Genomic DNA, 27,298 nt, shown 5'->3' on the forward strand with positions numbered 1-27,298 from the left:
CTAAGCTAAACCTTACGGAATAAATGAAGTCTGTCTGTGTAGCTGGGGGTGATGCCATAGGGAATGCCGGAGGAGCCGGGCTACGGAGACAGACATCAGCAGGAAACAAGACCTAAGTGAGAGCAAGCGTGGCATGTTCCAGTAACTAAAAAAGACCTGACTCCCTGGAGTATAGCAAAGGCGGGGACACTAATGTGAGACGAGGACAGAGCTGAGCTGAGCCAAATCCTAGTGGATTTGAAAGCCTCAATATAGTTGGAATCAAGCTCTAACTGGCGACGAGACACTGTAGGGTTTTAAAAGGTGAATGACGTACAATCTGCATATTTGAAGCACGATGAATGGAAGGTAAATGATAAAAGGGTAAAACACATAATTAGTCTTTCTCAGTGACTTTTTGAGATATGGCGATGACTTGAAGTATAGGGAAGTATTCTTAGACAGTGAATTAATTCATAATACGTTTTTATATTTACAATCATGGGGGCTACAGGAAGATTTTCCTGGAAAGATAGTAGCTGCAAGAAAACTGAAAAAGAAAGTGTTTCTATAAGGAACACATAGCTAATTAAGTCTGCCATGTGGGAAGGAAATGCAGATGCCTGCATTTGGTTCCCTTGTTGTTTTCCTGATTCTTATAAATTACAATATGCCTTCCATCCTGCCTTCATGACTGAAATTATATATATATATTTATATAATATACATGTGTGTATAAATGGATGTATGTATGTATTACATGTCTTTGTATGTATTGTATATTGTTTTAAAACAGAAAGGTCTCTGAGGAGATTCTAAAAGTATGAGTCCTGTGGTAGGAGCTCAAGGCACTGTGACTGGTGTTATGTAGTAGTTTGGAAGATGGGCACTTAGAGTTCCAGTCCAGGTCATTGTTCTAATGACATGTGCTACTAGAAGATGTTTTGCTCCCTGAAATTATTTGGTCTCCTTCATGAGAAGGACAGTCATGAGATACTGAAGTGCTATGCTAGGGAATGGTGACGGGAAGTCCTGACTAAGATGAACCAACTGAAGGGCACTAAGGACTTGAGAGTAGGTTGGTGAGTACAGCGGGAAGCCAGAAGCTGCATGGAGAGCAACCAAGAAACCAAAGACTAAGGATCCCTTCTAAAGGAAAGGAATGACAGAGCCAGCTCTCTACCCTGACATAGAAGCAAGGCCAGGAAGAGACCCTGAGTCCAGGGATCTGTCTTCAACTGGTTTAGAAGTCAAGAGGACAGTCCGGAGAGTCAGGAGGTTTAGCTTTGGAGAACTGTGTGATCAGGTAGCAGTGGTTGAATGCACAACATGTTATGTTCAAGTAATCCTTAGCCTGGAATTCCTCCACTTAAAAATACACTTCAATAATTCTGAATAAAAGAGACAAAACTTTTTTTGTAAAAAGACAAAATGGGCTGGGCAATGGTGGCACACGCTTTTAATCCCAGCACTTGGGAGAGGCAGGCAGATCTCTGTGAGTTCAAGGCCAGCCTGGTCTATAAGAGCTAGTTCTAGGACAGGCTCCAAAGCTACAGAGAAACCCTGTCTTGAAAAACAAAAAACAAACAAACAAAATAAACTTCAAAAAAAGGCAAAATGGAATAACAAAAGTGCAAGATATTAATTTGATATTTTTGGAGATAAAGTTTTAAAATTAAGATCATAAAGTATAAGTCAGTCATTTTTAGTCCATGGTCTCTAAGACATCCAGCTAACTGCTCTGAGCTACAGACAATCAACTAAAGATATGTAAACTATTATCACATATTTAACCCTTAATTCTTATGGTAATCATGTATCACTTAATTACAATTTCTTAATAGTGTTAAAGTGAAGTAAGATTTGAGTGTCAAAAAATGACTTTTAAGAATTGAATACTTTTCAAAAACTTCCAAGTCTTATTTTTACATCATGTAAAACCTTTATCTAGTTATAATGTGATATGCTAAAGCTATTATAACAATTGAAAACATTGGAGATTATAAGAAATAGAACCCTAAAAACCTGTAGGGAAATAAAGGGAGTCTTTTACCATCTTGGGTGTGGGAGTGAAATTCCTAATTTAGTACTAAAAGTAAGAACAATAAGACATAAAAGAAAGTTGATTTCATCAGAAACTAAATACGCAGACTAGGGAGAGACTCTGTGGTTAGAGAACTAGTCAAATACCCAGAACTCTCATAGGCTGGATGTGGTAATACATCTGTAATCCCAGAGCTCCTCCAGGGAAGACCAAGACAGATGCTTCCAGAAAGGCCACAGACCAGTGAACCTGGTATGCATCAGCCAACAGCAAGATTCTGCCTCAAACAAGTTGGAAGGTGAGGACTGACAGTCAACCAGTGTACCATGGCATGTGCACCTCCGGACTCATAAGAACACACACACAAACATGAACGAATAAAACTTGTGTGCACAAGAGAAATTATCATCAGATAAAAAGACAATCTTTAGCATGGAAAATATTGTTTTGGAAGTACTACAAAACCTCTATAATATAAATGTAATCCATAAATTGTGCAAAGAAATAAAGATGGACAATAAGAACTTGAAAGATGCCCAACTGCCCTGGAGAAATGCCAGTTTCACTGTAGTGAGCCTTGCCCACCCATTTGTATAGATTTAATTACAATAATGAAGCCTAAATGCTGTCTACAGAAGGGAAAATTAGAGCCCTCTTACACTGATAGAGAGGATGTGAAGTTGTGTGATTTTTAGAAAATCATTTGGCAAGTCTTTAAAAAGACTAAATATATAATTACGTATTTTCCAGAAATTCTGTGCTCCTTTGTTTATACACAAAAGTATCAGAAATAGATACCTAAGAAGATATGTATTCACTAGTGATCACTGAAGCATCCTTGCAGTATTCAGAAGCTGCAAATGTAGAGTCTATATGATCGTATAAAAGTGTATGTTCTGTGTATGTAATGAAGTATTATGCAGCCACAAAAAGAGAGAAAATTTGATATATGTAAAATCATGAATAAGCATTGAAAGAAACATGCTTTTTCCTAACCTTAATCTGCTAGGGATAGGGAAATTATGAATAGAGTTTTAATATTTATTATTGTTGTTGTTGTTATACTGTGTTGGTGAAGTGGCTTCTGTGTCACAGAGCAAGCCCTCACTCAGGTCAGAGTTTGTGGAGTTGCTTCTCTCCTTACACCCTCTGTGGGTTCCAGAGAGCTCCTCAAGCTCACCAGGTTGTGGGAGAGTGTCTATACCCACTGAGTCATGTGCTAGCTCTGTTTGTTTTTTTTTTAACTTTGAAAATAAAGTTCTGTGATTCATTATATGTCCTCATGCCTTTGCCTAAATTCTTTTTATTGAAAGCCTTTTTATGGACATAGAGATTATTTATAACTTATTGTAGTTTATTTTTTTATTCACTTCCCAAAATTCATTTTCACATGTATTGGCTGAGCTTACAAATCCAGAGACATTTATTGACTTTATAATGCAGATCAGACAACAACCTTCTAAGTCAATCATGTGTGTTTTTTACTTTAGCGATGTCATGGAACCTAGACACTAGTCATGTATTAGAAGGCAGTTTGGGGCATCGGTAGGTCAAGCACTGTTCTAAGTAACAGGAGTATGGTGATAAGCCTGACAAGTATGGTTCTTTATACTTTTTCAGCCTGTTTCTGGCCCCAGATAGTCTCCATTGCACTTTCTTCCTTTTGTTCTCATGCTGTGTGCTTTTCATGCTTTGTGTATAGTACCCAGGAAGAGCACTGTGAACGTCATGAGGCCATGAGAGATATGGCCGTGACTGTGTCTTCAGCCTCCACCGTAGTGTTTGAGTGGTCAGGACTCAGTGACTGCTCAGCAGATGAGCAAACAAATGAGAAACCGGAACCAGAAAAACTTACGGTTTGTTTTTTTCCAGCAACAGGATAGTCACAGCTGTGTCGAATGTCACTGACAGGACAAACAGGAGTGACATGAAGAGTGGGTTTGTCCAGACACACCTGTGATGGATGATTAGGGCGGGATTGTAGAAAAGGTAATAATCGAGTCGATCTGAGAGAGGTACTGAGATTGAAGGTTAGATGTTAAGAAGCTGGAGGACATCCAGAATTCCTTAAAGGATGCCAAGTTAATAAGGTACTTTTATCTAATTGAGTGCCATAAACAGAGCTTTTCAAATTAAAAGTGATCCTTTGATGCTACATAATGAATACTTTTTATCATTGCTTTAGTTATCTTTTACATAGTTTTTTTTAAAATTTGGAACCAATCAAATTCTAGATTGTATTTGATCATAATATCTTTAAGTCAAGTCTTTTTTATAAAATAATATTTCATTTGCTTATAAAACTGTATGAATTGTCAATAAATGTATTTTACATCCTTATGGAATTTGACTTCCTTTTGGTATGGTCAGTTTCTCAGATTTCAGTGCTATCTGTAACTATAATGGAAGGCTGTTTTGTTACATTTCATTGCAGCTGTTTTGGGGTATGCCCTTCTCAGAGGAGCTGTGCTTGATCCTACATCCCAGCAGTGTATGGTTCTAAATGTTTCATCTTGCTAGTATTGACACCTAAAATCGAGTGGAGATACTGAAATTTCCATGCACATTTTCCCATTAACCTTTCATTCAATTTTTCCCAATTTCTCTTTTTTGCCTAAGTTTTAATTCATTAAATTTATAGAAATGTCTTGTTGCAATTATGTTAATGTTTTTAACCACTGAAAATATCCAAGAGAAAAAGCATGCTGTATACAGAGGAAGTCCATCTTAAGCAGGAAGAGTGTATGCTGGATGAAAAGGAATGAAACTCAGGACACATGTGAGAAAATACCTGGGAGCTGGTCTAAGGGTCTGGTAAAAAATCGCAGCAGCACAGAGAATATATTTTACTGCATTTCCGTGAAGAATTTGCCATGATCTGCTTGAGGATTGTACCCTCTTTTAGAAACGTGGTTTTTTAAATACTTTATATTGCCTTTGAAATAGAAACATTAAGCCATTTCCAACATCGTTTTTGCTCTTTGCCAACGGTCTTTCTTGTTATGAACACATATTTTGTAATTTATCTGTTACCATATGTGAGATGAAAGTAGCAGGGAGGGATGTTTGGAACGGAAACAGGAAGTGGAAAGTTGTAAGGAAGGACAGTGACCATTATGAAATCAGTCAGAATGCCGTGAATTCACACCCGTCTTGCCGTGTGGGGTGGAAACAGTGGTGTCCTGCACACCTGTGTTGTGCATTAGGTAGGATGCGTGCGCCTTTTCCTGTAGCTGAGTCTCAGCGTTGTTGCACTCTGTTGCAGAGAGTAGTAAATGCTGCCATTAAGCAAATAAAATGATAAATATCTGGCAGTTTAACTTAGACACTAATGGAGTCTAAAAGCCTTTAAAATGACAAAACCCGGCAACTTTTATGATTTATAGGCTCATTTGTGTTACATAGTTTGGTCATATACTTGACAGGATTTCTTTTTTTTTTTAAACTCTCTCCTAAAAAATTATGGTTTTGTGTTACCTGAGTGCAAAGCCATTAGGATTCAGGAGCAGAACATAACAGCGTCTCAGCTAAGTCTCCCAGTGTTGTGCAGTTTCCTTTGGGGCCCTCCCTGTTTGCATGGTCCTAAGGGAAAGGGTGTGATCCAGGCAATCTGTGTGTCTACGCAACAGTGGCCCTGTAAACTGCCCTCAGAATGCCTCACGCTTGCTCTTGTGTAACGTCGTATTTAGGCGTTTCTATTTCTTTATGAATCAGGGTTTTCCATTTATTTTCTGTTAGTATACACAGTCTGAAGAACACTGGTTGCTGTGGTCAGACACATATTATGTTAAATCAAAACTCTTAAGAATAACATGGATTACACAGTGTTTAGTTACGTTGTGCCAGGCTTCTTTCTTTGGAACTCGTCATTTAAGCCAGACTGTTTTGGCATCCCCAGAGCGCTCTGTGGTGTCTCTGGAAGCAGTGAGGTAATCTGATCTGTGTTCTGTGTGGTCTGAGAACCTGAAGAACATTTTGCATTAGCCGCATTGATCGGGAATCCTTTCCAGTCATTTACTAGACAATTAATACAGTCTTGTAAAGTGTCCCCTGGGTGTCCGTATAAACTTGATCGTTTACCCCAGGACCAAAAGATGCATCAATATAGACAAGAGTAACTTAAACTGATTAATAGAAACAGGAAAATCTAAATCCACAGATCACATTATGTTCCATCCATCCTTAAAAATAAACTCTGCTTGCTCTTAATTCCTCTGAAACTCAAGAAACATATTTTTACAAATCGAAATTTTCATTAACAAAAATATGAAAATATAATTTAGATATTTCTATAATTATAGTCCTATTCCTAAGTCCTGTGATCCAGGTCTGTCTGTAAGGAATTATGAACATCGTTTGCATCAGTCTTGAAAGCAACGTTGATTTTTTGTGATTGTTTTTTTAACCTTAGAAGTTTTACGATTTTGTACATACACATTGGCACAAATTTTGAAATCCTGGCACCAGTGAGAACTGTAGTGCAGGTCTTATTTCCAATTTGTAAGCCATCAGGTGGTTTGGATCACTGAAGAAATGGCTGTGTAATCAGTTTGTAAGTCAAGCCTGCTGTAGTCAGCCTCAGAACAGTATGAAAACTAATCTTGGGTTGTCATGACCTCAGGGTGTGTCCACAAAATTCCTATACTGTATCATAGATAATCTAAGTCCTGTTTATATGTCCCTGATATCATATTTAAAGTACATCATCAATAAAATTGATATTCATTCTTGTATTCAGAAAGTATAATAATTTACTGATTTTTAAAAATGAGCTCCTTAAAAGGTATTTTCATGGATTCTTATCTGTTACAGCTTCTAGTCCTAAGGCCTTCTCTGAGTACTGCATGAGTATTTACCCCATGAATGAGTGATGAGTTCTGTTCTCTAGATCTTTGGTTCTTCTAGAACCCAATTGCCTGTTATGAGAATAAAAGGGAATGAATTCTGACATTTTTTAAGAAGTAAATGTATTGATTACTTTAATTTCAATTGAACACTAGAACTTCAAAGCTGTCAACGTTGCAGTATTTTATCAGCATTATGCCTTCCTTTCATAATGTTTCAATGTAAAACGAAAAGGACAATTTTCTGAAAACGAGTCTTCTGTCTTCAGGTACCACTGAGAGGGTATGCTTGATCCAGGGAACGGTTGAAGCACTGAATGCAGTTCATGGATTCATTGCAGAAAAAATCCGAGAAATGCCCCAGAATGTGGCCAAGACAGAACCAGTCAGCATCCTACAACCTCAGACCACCGTTAACCCTGATCGCATCAAACAAGTGAGTGCTCGGTTGGGAAATGAGAGAGGAATACCCACAGTGCAGTCTGAGTTCCTTCCAGGGGAAGCTGTTTAGTCCTGCCAGGAAAAGGCTTAAACTTATCTAAAGTTGTCATTGAGTTTTTTAAGAATTTCACAGCCCTTGATTGGCAAATCAAGCTATTGATTAATTGAATTCTACATTTATTAGAGATATACAAAGAGGCACTGCTGTGACTCCTTGTGAATGTTTTCTGCAGCTATGGGTTTTATTAACTAATGGAACTCTACTCTGTTTAAAATATAACACTTCTTAAATGAATTATAAAAAAATGGAAATGAAATTTCTATCTTCCCCATTTCCAATGCCCAACTTTAGTGACATTTGTAGTTCTCAGGATAGGTATTGTGTACAGACTCCTGTTTTGCTAATTTGCCATGTCTAACATTTTATCAACACGTGCGTAAGTCAATCTGTACAGCTAGAGTTCAGGCCTTTGTTAGCGATCACCCATTATGTTTTGTATCACATGTGTAGTACCTATATCTGTTATGAAGGTCCAATGTCAAATTTGAATGTATGAAATTTTCTGTCAAAATAATTTTTTATGACAAAAGCACTGTGAATTTTTAAGACTGAGTAATACTTGAGATGACGTAGGAAAATGACACTGCTTGATATTGAGTAAGGCGGATTCTTCTACTGTAAATATTTTAGACATACATATTGATAGTTTTGCCCATAATTATTGTCTACTTTTGCCCTTTTTTTTAGCCACTTAATTTATGACTTAGTTTTATTATCAACAAATTGTGATTTTAGAATAGATGTATTATTATTTATAAATTAACAGAAAACTTATTTTCATTGTAATGAATTTGAAACGTAGTTCAAAATTCTATTAATTTCATGTTTCTGAACTGAAAATATATTAACCAGTACTATGAACCTATCATAATTTAATCATATATCAGCTTTGAATTCATAACTGGATACTATATGCTCAAATTATAGAGTAATATTTGATTATCTATTAATAATCTATTTTTAAAGTACTTCCTTGTTTAAACCATGACAAAGTAGTTCTTACTCCATATAAAGAACGCTCTCACTGTTTTCCATCAGTGTTGGATAGCTGTAATTTCAGACTCTAAGGGAATGTATCTCTATGGATATGTGGCAACAGCTACATACCTTAAAGCTCTAAGGATATACTAGTGTTTTTAAATTCATAATCACTTAGTAGTGTGAAGCGCTTCTTTCATCCATGCTAGGTAAATACAAAATAATCCAAAGTCTTTTGATTCGACGATGATACGGAGACCTCATCAGATTGGAAAACAAGGTGTCTTAGATGGCAGATATCCAAGTTAAGATCAGGTGGGGCTAGAAATGTCCTGAGTGAGCACTGAAGTATCCACCCTCTTTGCTTTTGGCCTTAATCCAAACCATCCATTCTCCCTTTTCTGCCGTAACTTCTATTTAAACATTCAAATATTTAGGTGACCACTTGATGTCTCTTTTTAAATAGACATAAAATTATGAGTTGAATAATATAAAACTCTATCTAGAACAGTAATATGAGACTTCCTTTAATGTTTATGTAGTCACAAGTACCAGGCAGTATCAAATAGTAGACTGAATCATTTTTGAAGTTCCAGTTTTAGCTATGGCTGTATAGATGAGATGGGCAGGCGGTCATGTATGCAGGGCCAGTGTACACTGATGACTGCCACCAGGATTATAAAGCATTTTGCTGATTTTTGTTTGCCTTGTTCATATATTAATTATGTTTAGGATAAGTTTTAAATGTTAATATTTACTTATTAAGCTTTTTATGCTTTTATGCCTTGATACTCAGAGAATTAAAAATTATTGTTAAGTTCTACATTTTCATGAAATCAGCAATACAGATAGCAGTGAGTCATTACAAGAGTGCAGGAACTGAGCCTTAAGTGTGCTGAGGCAGTGTATTTAACACACATTATCTGTACAATGTAGAACCTATGCCAAGTTTCTTAAAATTTGTAGGATAAATGTGTTTTTGACCTATAGTAATGCATCTTCTTATGCTCAACATTAAAGCTCTTTAACATTTTAGGTATCTAGTTTGCCAGTTTCTTATTTCTTACCAAACAATGACCAAAGTAGTTGTCAAGTATATAAATTTTAATGATTATTATTTTATTTCTCATAAAATGATGCCACTTAACACATTATAGAATAAGTATTTGTAAAGTAAATTATTTTGTTATAGAATAGATAAAAAGTGGCTTTCTTGTTGTTTAAAAGTTTAAATTTTAATCCACAGACTCTGAAGATGTCTTGCTAAGAACTTTGCACAGAACAAGTGATCCAGTATTTGCTTTTGCTTTAGGATTTAGTCCCTAAAAATAGTTTCTTTTCAAGTTTTAATTACAAATATTCCTTTACGGAAGGTTACTTACAGAATAAAACTGGAGTTAACGAAATGTTAGAGCCAGATATCAGTTCTATAAACAGATTCAAGGGAAAATTAAATTATGAATTTTGCTTAGTGTTTACATTATTATTATTATTACTAATTGCTTGTTTTAGGTTGACAATTTTAAACTTTTACTATTAAAAATTTTAATGTATAATTTATACTTAAAATCATAAGTCAAATGTGGTTCTCAGAAAGTCAGATTTTAAAAGTGCTGACTTCCCATTATCTGTTGTGGTTTTCTAATCAATTATGTCCTGCACTGTATGCTAGATACAGTTTACCAACTATGTACATCTTATTAACCATAATTCTCCATCCATACATCCCTATCTTTCTTGGTTGATGGCATCATATTAGTGAGGTTTCTTGTGTCCTGCATGCTCATTTCAAAAGTCCTGCATGCAGGACAGTGATGAACTTCTTCAGTGCCTGAGATCCAGCTTCGTGTAATAGATGCAGGTTATTCATTTCTTAATTCTGGACCCCTTGTAAAGCCAAGCTGTGCAAGGGAAAAGAAAAGTAAGAAACCTAAAGAATTTTCTTACATTTAAAAATGCCAGTACCGCCAGGTGGTGGTGGCACACGCCTTTAATCCCAGCACTCGAGAGGCAGAGGCAGGTGGATCTCTTTGAGTTCGAGGTCAGCCTGGTCTACAAGAGCTAGTTCCAGGACAGGAACCCAAAGCTCTAATGAAACCCTGCCTCGAAAATAAAAAATATATATATATATATATATATATATATATATATATATATGCCAGTACCTTTTTAAAACTGGACCAGAATTTTACTTTTCTGATAAGTTTACAAAGTAACATTCCTCAAATTTTGAACATCGTTTATTCAAACATAAATTTATTAAATACTTAGTTGCCAAATATGTGAAACTATACCCTTTGTACTTCATCCTAGCTTGTCTTGTAATGTTGCTTAACCTATGAAAGCATGTTTATATTCCAGAGGTGCAGTTTAAACAGTGTACCATAAACCTCAGAAGATTCTAGTTAGGTACGGAAGATGGAGAAAGGTTTGTTTTAGAAAGGTGAGATAAGATGCAGTTTGAAAGAAGGCTTTCAAAGCCCTTGACTAGTAACAGGACTGGCTGATTTGGTGTATCTGTGCTAAGATTTAGAGAAAATTCATGTTAGTTAAGTAAGGTGAGGACAGATAAGGAAGACCTGTGTGTTTGGTAGAATAATATTATAGACGACAAGATTATTCCTCATTTTCTTAAAGAGCTCCATTAATTCATCTTAAAGATTATTTAAAAAGTGAAGACATCTTTTCATTTTTGTTGTTCTTTGTGAATAAAACAGGCCAGATTTTGAGGATTTATTCAGGCATTGTTATTGGTGGGAAAACAGATATGAATGGATCAGATGTTAATGTTGGAAGAAAGGTAGGGTGTCCATCAAAAATGACAAGCTATAGGGATAGTTGCCATTTAAATGTTTTGTTCTTAAGGACTAGTATAGAGGGATTATTTAAGAGAAAACATGGAGCTTGGGGAGGTGATTATGGAATAATGTTATTGGCTGGCTGACAGATGAACATGGCTAGAACAGCTGAGACCTGCTGTTCCTGCTTTACTTGTAAATATTAGATGTTCTTAACAACTTATTGTTAAAGAATCTTTTAAAGTAAAGATGCATTTATTCTAGAGTTTGTTTATAGTAATAGTCTCTGGACCAGAAAATCTCACATTTTAACATGAATTCATCATATAATTTGTTAAAAAATTTTAGTTCTTAATTTATTAAAATTTAGTCTTATCAATATTTTACTAAATCTCTAGAATTAAAAATCTTGATATTACTAAATGCTTTATATTTCAAAAAAGTACATTGTTTTAGGCAGAAGCACACAGATCTCTGTGAGTTCAAGGTCAGCCTGGTCTACATCACAAGTTCTAGGTCAGCCAATGCTATATAGTGAGCCCCTGTCTCAAAAAAATATATATTTCTGTAACATAATTCACACTATATTATCTATAGAAAAAAAGGGGTATTAAAAGTTACTGTGTCCTTCATGATCTCTACTTAAAAGGGAAAAATAGATTAGAAAAATGTGTGCTTTGTAGATGTTGTACATTACAAGTTTATCTCCATATTGATATTACATGGATATTCAATTAATTACATATTCATGATGTATATTATTGAGAAGTATATCACTATGTTAATACTGAATAGTAATTTACTATAAATATTTTACTTATTAAATAGTAAAGAAAAATCATTGAACAATTGTATTTTATTTCAAAACACTTTACATGGATTTGTCTATATCTGCAGACTTAAGAACAATTTTCTCAACTATTCCATTTGCCCAAATAATAGTAAGCTTTAAATTAAAGGCATTGTTTTAATATATTTATATTCATCTGTTTATTGGGGCAGCTTTCCTTCTAGAATTTAAAAAAGCATGGAGTTTTAAACTTTTTGAACATTGCTTAGAATATAGTTAGTACTGCAACTATAAAAAGAGGATGCATTCTATGCATCCAAGGGCCTGTTTGAGTAGTAGCTGGGAAAGCTGTTCATCTTTCTGCCTCTAGAGTTATGTAGACACCTCACCCGAGAAACGACACTAACTCTTTGCCGTGATCTTGAAATAAGTGCACACTTGAGTAATTCTCACCTGTGTGAAATATGAAAATGTAGCTTCTTATCTAATCATCAAGCTTAATGATAAAACCTTGTTATTTAAAGCACATTAATATAATTCAGAAGTTTAAATTATTTATTTTATTCATAGAAGAAAGGGAGAGCAACCAAATTAGTAAGAACAATTTTGATGAATAGGAGTTGCATCAATTATTAATAGATATTCAGAATATATGAGAATATTAAGGAGAAGTAATAAATTTTGACAGATCATCTGAATCTAAGTTATTACAAGTCCTGAGCCACATCACGTTACTGCTTTTCACATCTGTCTCTTTGCACTGTTTAAGCACCTCGCTGAGGGTGTGTGTCTGGAACGAGTGCTATTATCCATCTCGGATGAGCCACGGACATATGGTATCTGGGTTTGGTATGACATGAACTTATATGGGAAGAAAGGAACCCTAGGTCTGACATCTATTTAGTCATAAATCTGGAGTGAGTGTTGGACTTAGTGCAGAATAAATGCTTAAATGTGTTTGACTCCACCCATAATTCCATGTTATTAAGCTAGGTTGAAAAAAATGAAGCCTTTAATGTTGAACTCATATATCGTGGTAGTGTGATGTCATTAAAAATGCCTCAATATTCATTGCACAGAAAAGTGCATATTAAAGTGGCCTTTAATGATGGAAAATAATGTTTCTCTAGAAAACTGACAAAAATTAATTATAAAGTGCCTTAAATAGAAAAGATTTGAAACTTTGAAAGCCTGCTGAAGGCTTTACCCCTGACCTAGTAACATTTCCCGTTCTTTGTGTGACTTGAAAAAAATTCCTATCTCAACACCACATGAAGTCTACCACTTCTCCAATTGTTTTAAATTTTAAGAAAGAAAATGTTTCAAGGGAAAGACTTCTCGAAACACAGCCTAATGGTGCAAGTAGTCTCATTGTGTCAGTGGAAGGCAGTGAGTTGGCAGAGCTTTCAAATTTATCACCATCGCTTTTATTCTCAACTGCTCTATCCAAATTGGCAGTTCTGACCCCATAAATACAGATATATGAACACTTTTACTTACTTTTTCTCAAACTTTCAAACCTCCAAGGTTAGGCCTTTGTTCATATTTCAGTAGTTTTGATGGACACGAAACAAGGTAATACATAATACCCATTATATAGGCTTGTCTAAGCTATAGAAAACTATCCCATTTGCCCATTAAGAAACACACTTTTAAAGATCCCTGCCTAGCCATGATTTATGTTTAAGTGCAATATGATACGTAAACAAACATCTGAAGCCCTTAAACGTTAAAACTGTCTTGTTAAAGACCTCTGAAGAACCCAGGTGAATGACTCTGTGAACTTGGATGATTTGCTGTGTGTACATCTCTGTACATATGTATGTGCTTATAAGTGGACAGAAACTTCAGTTCATAATATCTGTGTTTATTTTGAACATAGGATGACAATGCTATAATATATTATACTTTTTTCTATCTTAAATGTACCATTTAGCATAAATGATAAAATATGATAATGCTGCTAGTTACATGTTTATTAATATGAGGTTAATGTTTACATTTTCAGATGGCTCTAAGTTTATTAAAATTAATATTTTAGAAGATAATGTGATATTAAGAACTCAGAACTTCAAATTAAATTGCTTTTATGCATGGATCCCTAAATTCATGTGGAATCAGCTTGGTGGTGGTGTTCAACTATTAAGTAGGTGGATACTTTTATGCCAAAGTAAACTTCATCTCACCCCTTCTTCAAATCTCCAACTTTACTCATTGATAGGAAAATGACTTCTCCAATTGTATTCATCTAACTTCCTGAATTTTCTTTGACATCTCTTTTCCCCGAAGCAGATTAGCGGGGAAGAAGTGGGCCTGCTGTCCATGCATAGGGGCAGGCTGCCTTTAGATCTCATGTGAGTTTCTGTCAGTCACCATCATGATTTCAAGTCATGGATTTATTTTTACATGCTTATGCACGCATATTTACATGTATTAGTTACTCAGTTGATCTTAAATTCCATTAAATTTGAATGACTAGGAGAAAACTTTTGTCATAGGATTTTGTTCTCGTTATATTACATTTTATTTCGTTTTGTTTTGTTTGATGATCAGCTTAAGGCTCATAAAGGTTGATTTGCTCCTGAACTGCTTTGTTCCCAGACATTGCCATCTTCCCCAACTACCACCAAGTCCTCTCCATCTGACCCCATGACCACCTCCAGAGCTAACCAGGTACAGTATCATCCTTTCATCTACACCACACTTTCACAGCGATTGCCTGCCAACCGGAGAAAACGATGATGGTGGGTTAAGGATTTATTCCTTCATTCATATGTATGCACCATGATCCGATTTCAAAGAATCTAACAAATAAATAGCAATCATTTTTTTTTAATTTTACATGCATTTAACGTCATTAACAAATATTCAGGTAGTAGGTTTAATTGGAATTTTGGACTACTTCTTAACTGTAATCACTTTTCATAGCCCTGAGGATTAATTATTGAGTTGGTCTTTTTCATTTCTTTTAGTCTATCTTCTAAGAACTTTTACAAATAATTTAGGCTTGTCCACATAGGTTATAGAATTGAGCAAATATATGTCTTTAAAGGTGAATATCATTTTACTTTTTGAGACCGGCCTTACTATGTAAACACAATCAACAATCAGCATTTCTAGCTTGAAAATTGCTGTCATTTTAGCATTGTTTATTAATTGCAGGCACAGTATATTTTCTTAATTACTTTCATTGCAAGAGCGTCAAACTTTGCAATGAGAATTATCTTATTAGTTTGATTTGACAGGTGTTTTGAAACTAAATATTTGCAAGCCAGCCTTCAAAAATGTGTTTGTTGAGTAAAATAATTCTTCAGATGTTCCAACACATTTGCATTTTATATGAGTTGAGTTTTATTTAGATGAGAAGTACTTTATTATTTTCACTTTTCTTTTTAGTCTTTCTGAGATTATTTAAATATTAACAGTTTATATTTTAAAATATTTTTTATTAGTTGGCCAACAAGGTATTGCTACATATGTTGCACTTGGCATTCCACATATTATTTAATTTAAAGCAACCAGCATAATTTTGCTTATTGACAGATTCTAGTAATTTTTAATCTCACAGAAATAAAATGACAAGTAAATCTAGACCATGTTAGGTTGCTGGTCTACAGGTGGAGCTTGGTTTTCTTTTTATGGAATGAAGCTTCCTTTAAACACAGAGTCATAATCCTGTCACTTTGGCCCTGAAACAGTTAGGACACATCAGAATGATGGATCCATCGCATTTCTCTGGAGAACGTAGTCGTGTGCAGGTGAGAAGAGAGCATCCAGGGCTGCCCTCTTGCTTCGGTGCCCTCTTGTTTAGGTCTGTGGCGTAGAATCTCACCAAGGAAATGCCTGCCTTTTGTTTTCAATGTCTCCTATGCTCCACTAGTGTTTGATTTCTCAGCAAAAGCTGGATGAAGGAGCACAGCGTAAGCAAGACCAGTGATTTTTCTCACAGTAAGATGCTAAGTAGAAAAACAGTCGATGAAATTTGTCTCTGAAATTCAATATGTAGTTTACGTTTATGAACGTGGATTTTTATAAAAATGATTTCTTAAAAGGCCAACTAACCTACTTTCTTATTAATGCTTTATTTTACCCTCCAGATACGTTATCACACTTGCTTCTGTCAAATCTGCTATTGAAATAATTTGAAATATAGGCACTGTGTTAAAATATTCTGTTTACTGTGCTTATATATTTTGTTACTCATACAGTTTTCTTTGGTTTTGGGGTTTTTGTTTGTTTGTCTTTTTTTTTTCTGTTTGTGTAAAAAGAAGCATAGCTTCTGGATCACATGAAGCACGTGATAAAAGAAGAACAGCAAAATCCTTATTTATTCAAGGAATAATAGCTTACCAATAGCATTTAGTTTTAGTGACTTGTAACTCCTGTACTCCTTCCTGGTAGGTTCTCCCCAAATGGCTGTGACAAAGGAATGTCATCCTTCTTTACTCACACCTTACGTGCCCTACACCCAGTCCTTTCTTGTGAATTGCCCTAATTAATTTGCTGATTTATGTCTTTAAATATAGTCCAGTTAGGAAAATATGGCTCAGTGTAACAATTTTTAAACTTTATAGAAGGAAAATATCATATAGATATATGTACTAATTTTATCTTAGTTTGTATTTATTCAGCTATTATTAAATATGTTTTTAATCTTATAACTGATAGAAATAGAGAATGTCAGGGAATTCTGTATTAGATTAAAAAATTGCTGCCATGTATTATATGTTGTATGATAATCCTGCTGTAAAGGCAGGGGGAAGAAATCTTTTCCTAAGAAAACTGCAATAAGTAAGACAGATTCCAGTCAAATAACTAACATTTGTTTAGTTTTCTAATAAGTATTGGCCAAATGAATTCTGGTCACGTTCTCACTTGAGATAGTTTGTGTTACTTACTGATAAACAGAAGAGCACTAGTGACTGGTAAATATGCAGAAAATCTAGATGAAAACTGTAGGAGTCATTCAGAGCCTGTGCTTGCTCTGCAAAGGCACCATTCCACACTTTTCATCCTGCAATCGTGTTCAGCCCTTGAATCTTATCCGTTTTACTCTTCAGCCGCCTTAGCATGATTCCTTGAATCCCATTCCGAGTACACTGTTGTTCAGTAGCAACTCCCCCAAAAAACTGTAGACCCACTGTGTGAGAAACCTAAAGTGATAGCGAATGTGAACAGCAGAGCAAACTGTGTGGTGAGGACCTTGTCTTCCCCTTTCCCTGCTGAGTAGTCCCATGTGAAACTCATATGCTGGGCTTTCTCAGGGCGGTTACGGAAATCCCCAGCTCTTCTCACAGAGGTGCAGTGGCTGAGTGTGTTCAATTGAAGGAAATGTGAAAAATCTTATTCCTTAAAAGTAAATTACTTGGTAAATAGCTTATTTAAAGTGCTTGAGTTACCAACAATCTAATGCTAGTGTTGTCTATTTCTAACGTATTTCTGTGATCAAAATCACTGCCCTTAGCTCAGTTCTGTAGTCAGCATCTGGAGAGCACGCAGTTGCTCTTGCTTGGTAGTGAAAGGCCGCAATCTCTATCGAGAAAAGTTGGTAAAGCTAACACTCCTACACTTTTATTTTCTTTTTATGTATTTCATATTTTAAAATGAATGTTTGCGCCTTTTTATATTTAGTATTTCCAAGTGGAGAAAATATAAAGCCAAAAGAATAGGCTAAACTTTCACAAGTGTTCACAGGAATTTATCAATTCCAAGATGATGCTTATTTTACTCATCATATGGCCATGATTTTATAAGTGGTTTTATTAGACAGTCAGTGATGACTGGTGACCGATAGCAGGTGCAGGCCTTCTCCGCCACCATTCTTGCTGCTTCTCCTTTCTTAGGTTTAACCTTACACGTACTTCACTGAAATGACACCATCAAGAGACCTTCCATAAACTGATGCCAACACTTACTAGACCAGCTCTCCACATGCCTGCCCTTTGCCTTATTATTTCCACAGTCAGTTCTCTCTCTGCTCAAAGTCAGTTATTTTGATTATACTATAGGTATATGCTTTCCCTACTGCTGAATGATATCTTCTCTTTAATTGTACCTTTTGTCAAGTTTTGACTCTCCATGGACATATTCCAATCTGCATGCACTGTTTTTCCTGTCCTTTTAATTTAAATGTTGACCCTCTTATACATGTATGCAACATATTGTGAATATATTCACCCTGGGACTTTCCCTCCCTCCGCCCCTTCCATTCCTGTATCCCATGTTAAAATACTGAACTGTCTTCTCATTATCACCCTTTCCTTCACAAACTAATGCCCCTTCTAGTCCTTCATAGCCAAAGTCACCAAGTATTGTCTCCAGTCTGTTTCCTGTGTTCTCTCTGTTCCTAAATTTACTCCAGGCAGGCTCTTACCACCACCATTACACCATACCTGCAGTGAACATCAGTGGTAGCCACACTGCTAATTCCAGGTGTTCTCAGTCCACATGTTCATTGACCTGTCAGCAGTGTGTGTCCCATTTTGTTACATAACTTTTATGCCAACTGTAGTTAGTGTCCAGGATTCTACACCACCATGATGATCCTGTTCCTGCTCTGTTACTGGTTCCTACTCTTGTCCCCATCTCAGTGATGGAATGTCCTAGTCTTGTGAGCATCATATATTTTGCCTTTTATGTGCTGTTATATGCAGAATGCATGCTTTTGGATTTTGTGCTGCTTTTATACCTTACTTATTACTGTATAAAAAACATTTCTCAAAGATGCAGATCTGAAAAGTCCACAGTCAAGATACTAGCATCTATTGACAGCTTCTTGCAGAATATTCACATGGCAGAGGGTAAAGGGACAGAAAAAGAGATCAATGTAATGTCTTCACGTGACAGAAGAAAGAGAAGCCCTTTCTGAAAACATACATAAAATAGCAGTAGTAGCCTGTTTATGAGGTCAAAGCCCAAAAAATGTGGGCACTGTTGCATTGGGGTCAAGTTACAATACATGAATTGTGGAGAAGACAAAAACCCTCCCCCAAACCACAGCAACCATGAACTAACAGAATCTTTATGAAGGCTCATACAAGCTCCTTACTATATTTTAATGTTTATGGTTTAAATTTATAATTTTCCAAATATTTCCTATAATTTAAGCTTCAGGTCCCCAATACCTTGAACTCACCCCTCACAGTACAATCCCAGACTGCCTGCATCTAACAAACTAATTGCTACCTTAAGTCCAACAGTTGCAACAACCACCCTAGGCCTTCTCCTTTTAAACTTTATTCTCTTGCCTACATCTGAATGTTTTAAGCCAATTTACATGGTAAAAGCCAATGCACCCAAACTTGCATGGACACTTGTTAGGCTCTATCTGCCTCTGAGCACACCGCTTCTTCTATCTGATCATGAGTTAGCCTCTCATTCACTCTGGACATTCTCCCCACACAGTCGCTCTTCCTTTCTTTCAGACACTGGTAGCTTCTCCCACAGTGCTCTGCTCTTGCTTTTTCAGCATGTGAAATTCTAATCTCAGAGATCTGTTTGGTTAAAAACTTATAATGCTTCAAGACTATTACAAACCACATACTCCAGAAGACCATTTGACTGACTTGTAGTAGGCCTGTCCAGTCTCCCTCTCACACCAGCATTTCTGATTGCATTTTTCATGCTATTCTTTGTTCTGCTGTCCTGGGAGTGCTATGAACTTCATTACTAATACATCTGTTGTATACTATGTGCCCATCACTCCTTTAGAATGTTACATCATATGACATATGACATGTTTCTCCATGTTAGTTTCTAATGTATAAAACAGAACCTGGAGCATAGTAGGATATGAAAAAGTACATGTCAAGTGACTCACATTAGGTAGAAGTTTTATAGAATCCTTCAAATGAAACTTTGCCCAGGAGTTGTCTCTAATAATGTAAACCAAATAGGAGAAATTGATTTATTGAAAAAAGTTTAGACTTAAAAAATATTTGTCACCTTTCCTTCTATACATTCAATGTATTATCTCTGATATATGAAGTGCTTTTCAATTCCTGTGGAAAAAATAAAAAAAAATAATTCAATAGAAAAACAAGTGAAAATCAAGAAAGGTAATTTACAGATAAAGGAATAGAAATGTCCAGTAAAAATATGTTCAGTTTTACAAGCATCAAGATGGGTAGCAGTGTGTGTCATGAGGTTATGCTTTTCCCCAGATAGATAATTTTATGTAAGTATGTATGATATACATGTTTCAGATTCAGAAACTATGTGTGTTTAGAAGTCAAATGTTGGCAAGTATACAGAAAGAAGTGTTCACACGCGTTGGTAAAGGAAGCACTGTGACAAGCTCTTAAGGATCTCAGGAAGCTAAGAACTATTTGAGGTGTAGATTTCTAGGTGCACTTTCCTACTCTTTATAGATCAGTTCTTGAAGGATTTCTGGTATTGCAGACTGTTATGTGGGCAATCTATGAAAGTAATGGAAAAGATTCATTACTGTAAACTGGTCTACAACAGCTCTTGTCTATAAACTAGAGAAAAGTACGTTTGTAAGAAACATGCCTCTCTTCTTAATGCTCACAAAGTATCTGCAGTGTTTTGTGTTTGAATCCATTACGGTAATGATAGAAATATGAAAATTACTGGCTTTTATTGCAATGTCTTTCCTCCTAAAAGTTAGCATGGCAAAATGACAATGGATGGAAATTTATATATCAATTCTGATACATATTATGTGTTAACTAGAAATGAGAAGTTTCTCAAGGGAAAGTTTTACTATCATATGTGCCTCTGAGCTGCAAAATGCTCTGAATTATAATCTTGAAATGAGCTAGTGCATGGCAGGTAGGATCCCTGGGGAGAGACCTCTGTCCCAGAGGGTGTTCATTTACTGTATTAAATTGGCCATTTTTTCATGTTTTAAAATTATGCCAAATTAATTATTATATAATAAATGTAACTTTTATCTTACATAGTTACCATATCAAAAGTGCTTGAGCCCAGCTTCATATCAAAGCTACTTTAAAGTTTCTAGTGTAATAGCTCATGGGGGGGGGCATAATGAAACACATATATGTTTGAAGAGTTTGATACCTACAAATATTTTAGTGTGGGTATTAGTTTAAGATTGAGAGACTTGCTAGGTAATATGATTTAAGGTACAAAGGAATGTTATTCAAAAGGTCTTTTTCTGTCCGAGGTTGTGTTAGTAGACTTGCCTAACATCAACTATGGTTATATATCTTTCCCTGGAGTTATTTACATGCGGATTATATGCTTTTTAAGATTTTTTGCACTGTTGTTGCCAAAAATTGTGGAACTAGATTAAGTAGATGCTTTTCCCACATGCCTCCTTCGTACTTCACTGTTATTGTAGGTGTAGGTGTGTACACACATGCATGTTTATAATATGGCCTTGCAGTAGTTAACTTCCTACTCCAATTCTTTTGGTGATTTTAAAAGTCGTATCTTTTCCCCTTTAATACTTTATTGATCATTATTCATTCAATCTTTGTATTTTCCCTATCTGGATGAAACTATATAGTTCTACAATGCAAAGTACTCTCTCTTTAACTCTCAAACCTTTTCTAATTCCCAGAGTCGTCTTCACTCATCAGCTTGACATTTTCACTTTAGTGTCTAATAGACATTTGAAGTGAAAATGTCCAGAATAGGCCCCTTTCTGGCCGCACGTCTCTTCCTTTCTCCCCATCATCTACATCAGTGACGCCACTCTCTGACTCGTTCACAGCTACTTTCATGCTTCACTTTTTCGGGCTTTTTGTTTTGTTTTGTGGGGTTTTGTTTTTGTTTTTGTTTTTTCTTTTTGGTTTTTGGTTTCTTTTTTTTGTTTGTTTGTTTTTTGTTTTTGTTTTTTTGTTTTTTTTTTTTTGAGGTTTTTCAAGACAGAGTTTTGCTTTTGTAGCCCTGGCTATCCTGGAACTCTTTCTGTGGAACAGGTTGGCCTTGAACTCACATAGATCTGCATGCCTTGGCCTCCCAAGGGCTGAGATTAAAGGCATCACTACCACCCAGCTTTTTTTTTTTTACTTTTTTTGTTGAATATTGAATTCAGTGAAAAATAATAAATTGAGAGCCCTAATTTGCATATCAAAAAACTAAGTTTTTCAGATGCCCTTTTTTACTAACCAGGATTAAGAATTATTTTAGTATTTATGTACCCAAATGGATGTGGGGGAGACTTTAATAATAATAATAACAGTAGGCTTTTTTGATTTAGCCTGTGAGCACTGTAAATAGCCCTTCTTCTATAAACAGAGCTTCAATTTAGTAAAATCAGATTTCCTTAAAAAGCAGCAAGACTACCCTAAATTATTCTGACTTAAAATAGATTTCTCTGCCATATTGTATCGTTTTACAACTTCTCTGATTCCCTGCAGTTGGCTCTAGCAGCTTTCCCTTCTGTGTAACTGTCCCCAGTCATACAGTAACCGTATAGCTTGTGCTTGTCACCCTTCCCCTCCTTCCTCCTGCACCAAGCGGTGCTGTCATGTGACCTTTAATTGATGTCATTCACAGAGAAGAATGCTTTAGAAGCATCCCATCAAATAAGTGTACTAAGCTGTATTTTCCTGCTTGTAGGAATGTGGTGGAAACTGTTGTTCACTTTATTTCACTTCCAGAGTCGCACAAACAAAAGAGGTTCTCTGTCTCCCTTTCCTAGATTAGCTTATAGAAAGAAGGGAAAGCGAAGTGTGGAAAAGAAACAAAATGAAGTACAAGCTTTATAATACTTCTAGGGACACCACCTCATATGTATCACGTATAGGTTGAGTTTCAAACGCAAAGCTTGTAGCAAAAGGGAGGGGCCTTTGTGGGACAGTCATACTCCTTGAGTGGGTCAGTAGACACCCACATAGAGCCATCTTTTTACTGACCCCTCTCACCACTTAATCAAATAACGTTCAGTGCTAGACCTCTGAAATCCATCTGACTACATCTTCATGGCTCACCTAGGCTAACCACTAGCTTTTACGAAACTGTAAAACGTGGTGGAAAATAAGGGGACACATAGGAATGAGGCAGATGTTCTGTATTTGTTTGTCTATGACAGGGATGGATTTACAACCGACTAAAATCCGGTTAGTGTTGGCTCCAGGGATTTTCTGATAAGATTTAAACATCACTGTACTTAACTTTTGACCACTTCAGTATATACATGATGTAAACTGAAATTTTAGAATTTGAGAATTATAAACATTCCTGTTGATTTAAGAAACCAAAGTCAGGGACTAGAGACACACAGTTAAGTGTGCTTTCTACTTTTGCAAGGGACCTGGATTCAGTTCCCACAATCCCGAAGAAGCCTTAAAATTGCACCTCCAGTTCTGGAAGGTGTGATGTCCTCTTCTGGCCTCGGCAGGCACCGTATGTGCACAGTACAATTACACACAGGCAAGCAAAATACACACATAAAACAAATTAATCTTTTTGATTAAACAAGAACGAGCCCAGTGTCAGGTGTTTTATACATGCACATACGCATGTCTCTCTGTGTCAGTGGCTGGTCATCTTTTAAATAATTGTATTCCTGTACAAATGTATCTTTTGTGTGTGGGTGCACCCCTCGTGGTCCTGAGTTCCTTGCTCGTGCTCCGTCTCCTTCTGCTCCTGATTTGGACCTTGAGATTTCTGTCCGGTGCTCCCGTGTGGGTCTCTGTCTCTGTCTCCTTTCATCGCCTGATGAAGGTTAATATTCCTGAGGATGCCTATGTGTTTGTCTTTGGATTCACCTTCTTATTTAGCTTCTCTAGGAACATGAATTATAAGCTCAATGTCCTTTATTTATGGCTAGAAACCAAATATGAGTGAGTACATCCCATGTTCCTCTTTTTGGGTCTGGCTTACCTCACTCAGGATAACGAGGCAGAAATCCTTAATAAATAAATAAATTAAAAAAAAAAATAAAAAAATAAACTCCAGGATAATTCTCTGGTAAGAAGCTTGGTTTGTGGTTGCCCATGGCTGGAATCACTTTCTTATGCCTTCCTAGACTAACTTACCTGCTGCCTGCTCCTCTTTTTCATAATTTTCCTGCACTCCTATCCTACGTCCAACTCTATCCTGTCTCCCCAGCTCCATTCCCTCTCGAAGTCATTGTTTTAGAATTATTGCTATGAAGAAAATGCTCATATATATAAATAAATAAAAATAACCACCGGAAAAAAAAAAAAAAAACAAATGTATCTTTTGCTTTATTTCTTTGATGATTACCCATGTGTAACTTAAACCAGGTACAAATAGGAACAGTAAAGTCAGATAGGATGGTGACCTTCAGGAAGATGCCTTTTTGTGCTAACATCTGCGTAGGAGAAGTAACATATTGTGAAATATAGGAACAATGACACAATCGGGTATGAGGTGTGGTTATTTTTCCAGCTAAACTGCCTGTGTGCTACCCTAGACTTCAGCAGGTGAAAACACATACATGGACAGAAAAGTCAGTGTAAAGAAAGAGAAAAGCTGCCAGTCAGCTAGAAGTCACGGGAGAGCAAAGGCAAAGGCAGACGAACAGTGAGTACAGGCTATACTTAGGAGCTCACAGCTGAGGTGTGGACTGAGTGAGGGATGCCATGACTGTTTCCCAAGGCAGGAGCCCTAGAGATGATGAAGCAGGTGAGAGCAGTTGTGGCAGAGCCTAGAGAAGCTTGCAGACTGAGAGAACCTGGGTAGTTCACTACAGGGTCTTCCTAGGAAGAGTTACTGGAGAATTTTAATAAACTTTTCTCAGGATTTTCATATGTGTGATAAAACTTAAGGTTTGCTCTATTTCATCTTTATAATAGAATAGGGTGTGATTAGGGTTAGCATTACAATTAATTTTTTATTTTTTTATTAAATTTTCTTATTAAAAATTTCCACCTCCTCCCCGCCTCACTTTTCCCTCCCCTCCCCCCACTCCCCACACCTCACTCCCCTCCCCCTCCCTCTTCAGTCCAAAGAGCAGTCAGGGTTCCCTGCCCAGTGGGCAGTCCAAGGTCCTCCCCCTCTCCATCCAGGTCTAGGAAGGTGAGCATCCAAACAGGCTAGGCTCCCACAAAGCCAGTACATGCAGTAGGGTCAAAACTCATTTTTTAAAGACAAATAATTTTCAGAGAAAAATGTACTAAAATTAATAATTATTAAAAAATTCTAATATGATCCATAAAATAAAATTAACTTAGTTTAGAATTTTGAATATATTTGCACCCTTAGAAGTGATTTTGTATTTGTGTTCTTTAGATTTCAATAGTAAAGTTATTTTTATGAAAGAATTAAATAAAATGAGACAATATTTTCTATGTGTAAAGGAAATCAAGCCCTTGTGTAAGATGTATAAACACACTCAAATGTATGCACTCTGGAACATGGATGTATATGTTTCCTGCTTGCTGCCTTCAGGAACAGAATGACCAGACCTCACAGACTGCCTTTCAAATGTCCCTAGCAGATCTGTGTTCTAAAGGCAGCAATGATGATATTTGCTGAAAATTAGCTAATGAAGTTCAGAAGAACTCGGCTACAAAAACTAAACTTTCACTCAGATTTTAGAGATGCTTTAGCCACCCTTTCTAACCTCCACCCCACATGGAGAACAAAGACGTTACTTCAGTGCCCTGTCAGTGACCGCAGTCTGGTTTGAAGTGCCCGGGAAGGGGTCATAGATAGAGATGGGATGTCAACAAATCCAAGCTCAAAGTCAGTATCTAGTTGTTCCAGTTTTAGAGTTTATGGACATGACACAGTCGTACACTCATACAACATCATTTTATTGTGATGAAGTAAGGCCAGGTGTGCTGATTCTTGTGGCTGCTCACTCAGTGTAAATGAACAAAATGGCCACGTTGGACTGTTGTAAACACCGGCGACGACAGACATTTCTCCTCAGCAATTGGTGACAGGGTAGCAAGCACTGCTTCTAAATATAGCTGTGTCTTCTAAAGCAGCAGATCACACAATCAAAATGTTCAGGTGATGTAATATTCAAATCCTCTTAAGAAACATTTTAAATATTTATTACTAACTTGGTGATCATTTTTTTATAAAGTTAAATAGCTATATATCCAATTGAAAATATAAGATACTAATAATAATTTTATTGATCTTTACCTCTAAATATAGCCATAAAAATAGAATATTTGTGAATAACCCAAAATGACTAGGTATTAAGGAACATGAAATTAATGTTTTGAAAGGTTTAAGTGGTATTTTCTTCTGCTGTCTTTGGTAAATTTGCTTTCATAATTCTCTACTGCCTGTTCATGTTTCTCAAAGCAGAGAGTTTTTTTAGGCTGCAAAGGATGAAGAGCCAGCAACCACATTACAAATTTTGAGCTTTATGAAAACATTCTCATTGATGTATAGTTATAAGTCCCTGTGTTCTGACATGCTGGCATTTCTCCATAGACTGTATTGCAAAATGCAGAGATTCCAGGAACTTTTTGTTTAACAGTTTTGACTTGAAGATCGCTTTTTTCCTTTGAAAACCCTCATTGTACAAGGTAGTTTTACTAAACTATGATAAAAGTCACTTTAAAGTTGTGGTATTTCGATCTTAATAAATTATGTTTAAACTAATTATCAATTTATTATTGTACTTTTTCTAGGTTAGCAAAGTAATATAATGTATGTGCACAAAGCAGAAGTATTATTTATACGTATTTTTTTTAATTACAGGTAAAGATTATAGTTCCCAACAGCACAGCAGGTCTGATAATAGGGAAGGGAGGTGCTACTGTGAAGGCTATAATGGAGCAGTCAGGGGCTTGGGTGCAGCTTTCCCAGAAACCCGATGGGATCAACTTGCAAGAGAGGGTTGTCACTGTGAGTGGAGAACCTGAACAAAACCGAAAAGCTGTTGAACTTATCATCCAGAAGATACAAGAGGATCCACAGAGTGGCAGCTGTCTCAATATCAGTTATGCCAATGTGACAGGTCCAGTGGCAAATTCCAATCCGACCGGATCTCCTTATGCAAACACTGCTGAAGTGTTACCAACTGCCGCAGCAGCCGCAGGGCTATTAGGACACGCTAACCTTGCCGGCGTTGCAGCCTTCCCAGCAGTTTTATCTGGCTTCACAGGCAATGACCTGGTGGCCATCACCTCTGCACTTAATACATTAGCCAGCTATGGATATAATCTCAACACATTAGGTTTAGGGCTCAGCCAAGCAGCAGCAACGGGGGCTTTGGCTGCAGCAGCTGCCAGTGCCAACCCAGCAGCAGCAGCAGCCAATTTGTTGGCCACCTATGCCAGTGAAGCCTCAGCCAGCGGCAGCACAGCTGGTGGAACGGCGGGGACATTTGCATTAGGTAGCCTGGCTGCTGCTACTGCTGCAACCAATGGATACTTTGGAGCTGCCTCGCCCCTAGCTGCCAGTGCCATTCTAGGGACAGAGAAATCCACAGATGGC

General features: G+C 36.5%; 1 protein-coding gene across 5 annotated transcripts in view; it reads left to right on the plus strand.

The window, feature by feature from the left end:
• Positions 1-27,298, plus strand: part of Nova1 (NOVA alternative splicing regulator 1) — a 121,342-nt gene that overhangs the window by 88,929 nt on the left and 5,115 nt on the right. For 3 of the 5 annotated variants that reach the window (XM_041658313.1, XM_041658315.1, XM_041658317.1), the window contains 3 exons: positions 7,137-7,303; positions 14,537-14,608; positions 26,561-27,298. The exon at positions 26,561-27,298 is cut by the window's right edge and continues 5,115 nt beyond it. In XM_041658313.1, coding sequence (XP_041514247.1) covers positions 7,137-7,303; positions 14,537-14,608; positions 26,561-27,298 — 977 coding nt within the window. The remainder of the gene's footprint in view (positions 1-7,136; positions 7,304-14,536; positions 14,609-26,560) is intronic. The other 2 variants (XM_041658314.1, XM_041658316.1) reach the window with 1 other exon arrangement.

This window comes from Microtus oregoni, unplaced genomic scaffold (assembly GCF_018167655.1).
Source record: "Microtus oregoni isolate MIOR12 unplaced genomic scaffold, Mior012 000009F_ref0000495, whole genome shotgun sequence".
NCBI lineage: Eukaryota > Metazoa > Chordata > Mammalia > Rodentia > Cricetidae > Microtus > Microtus oregoni.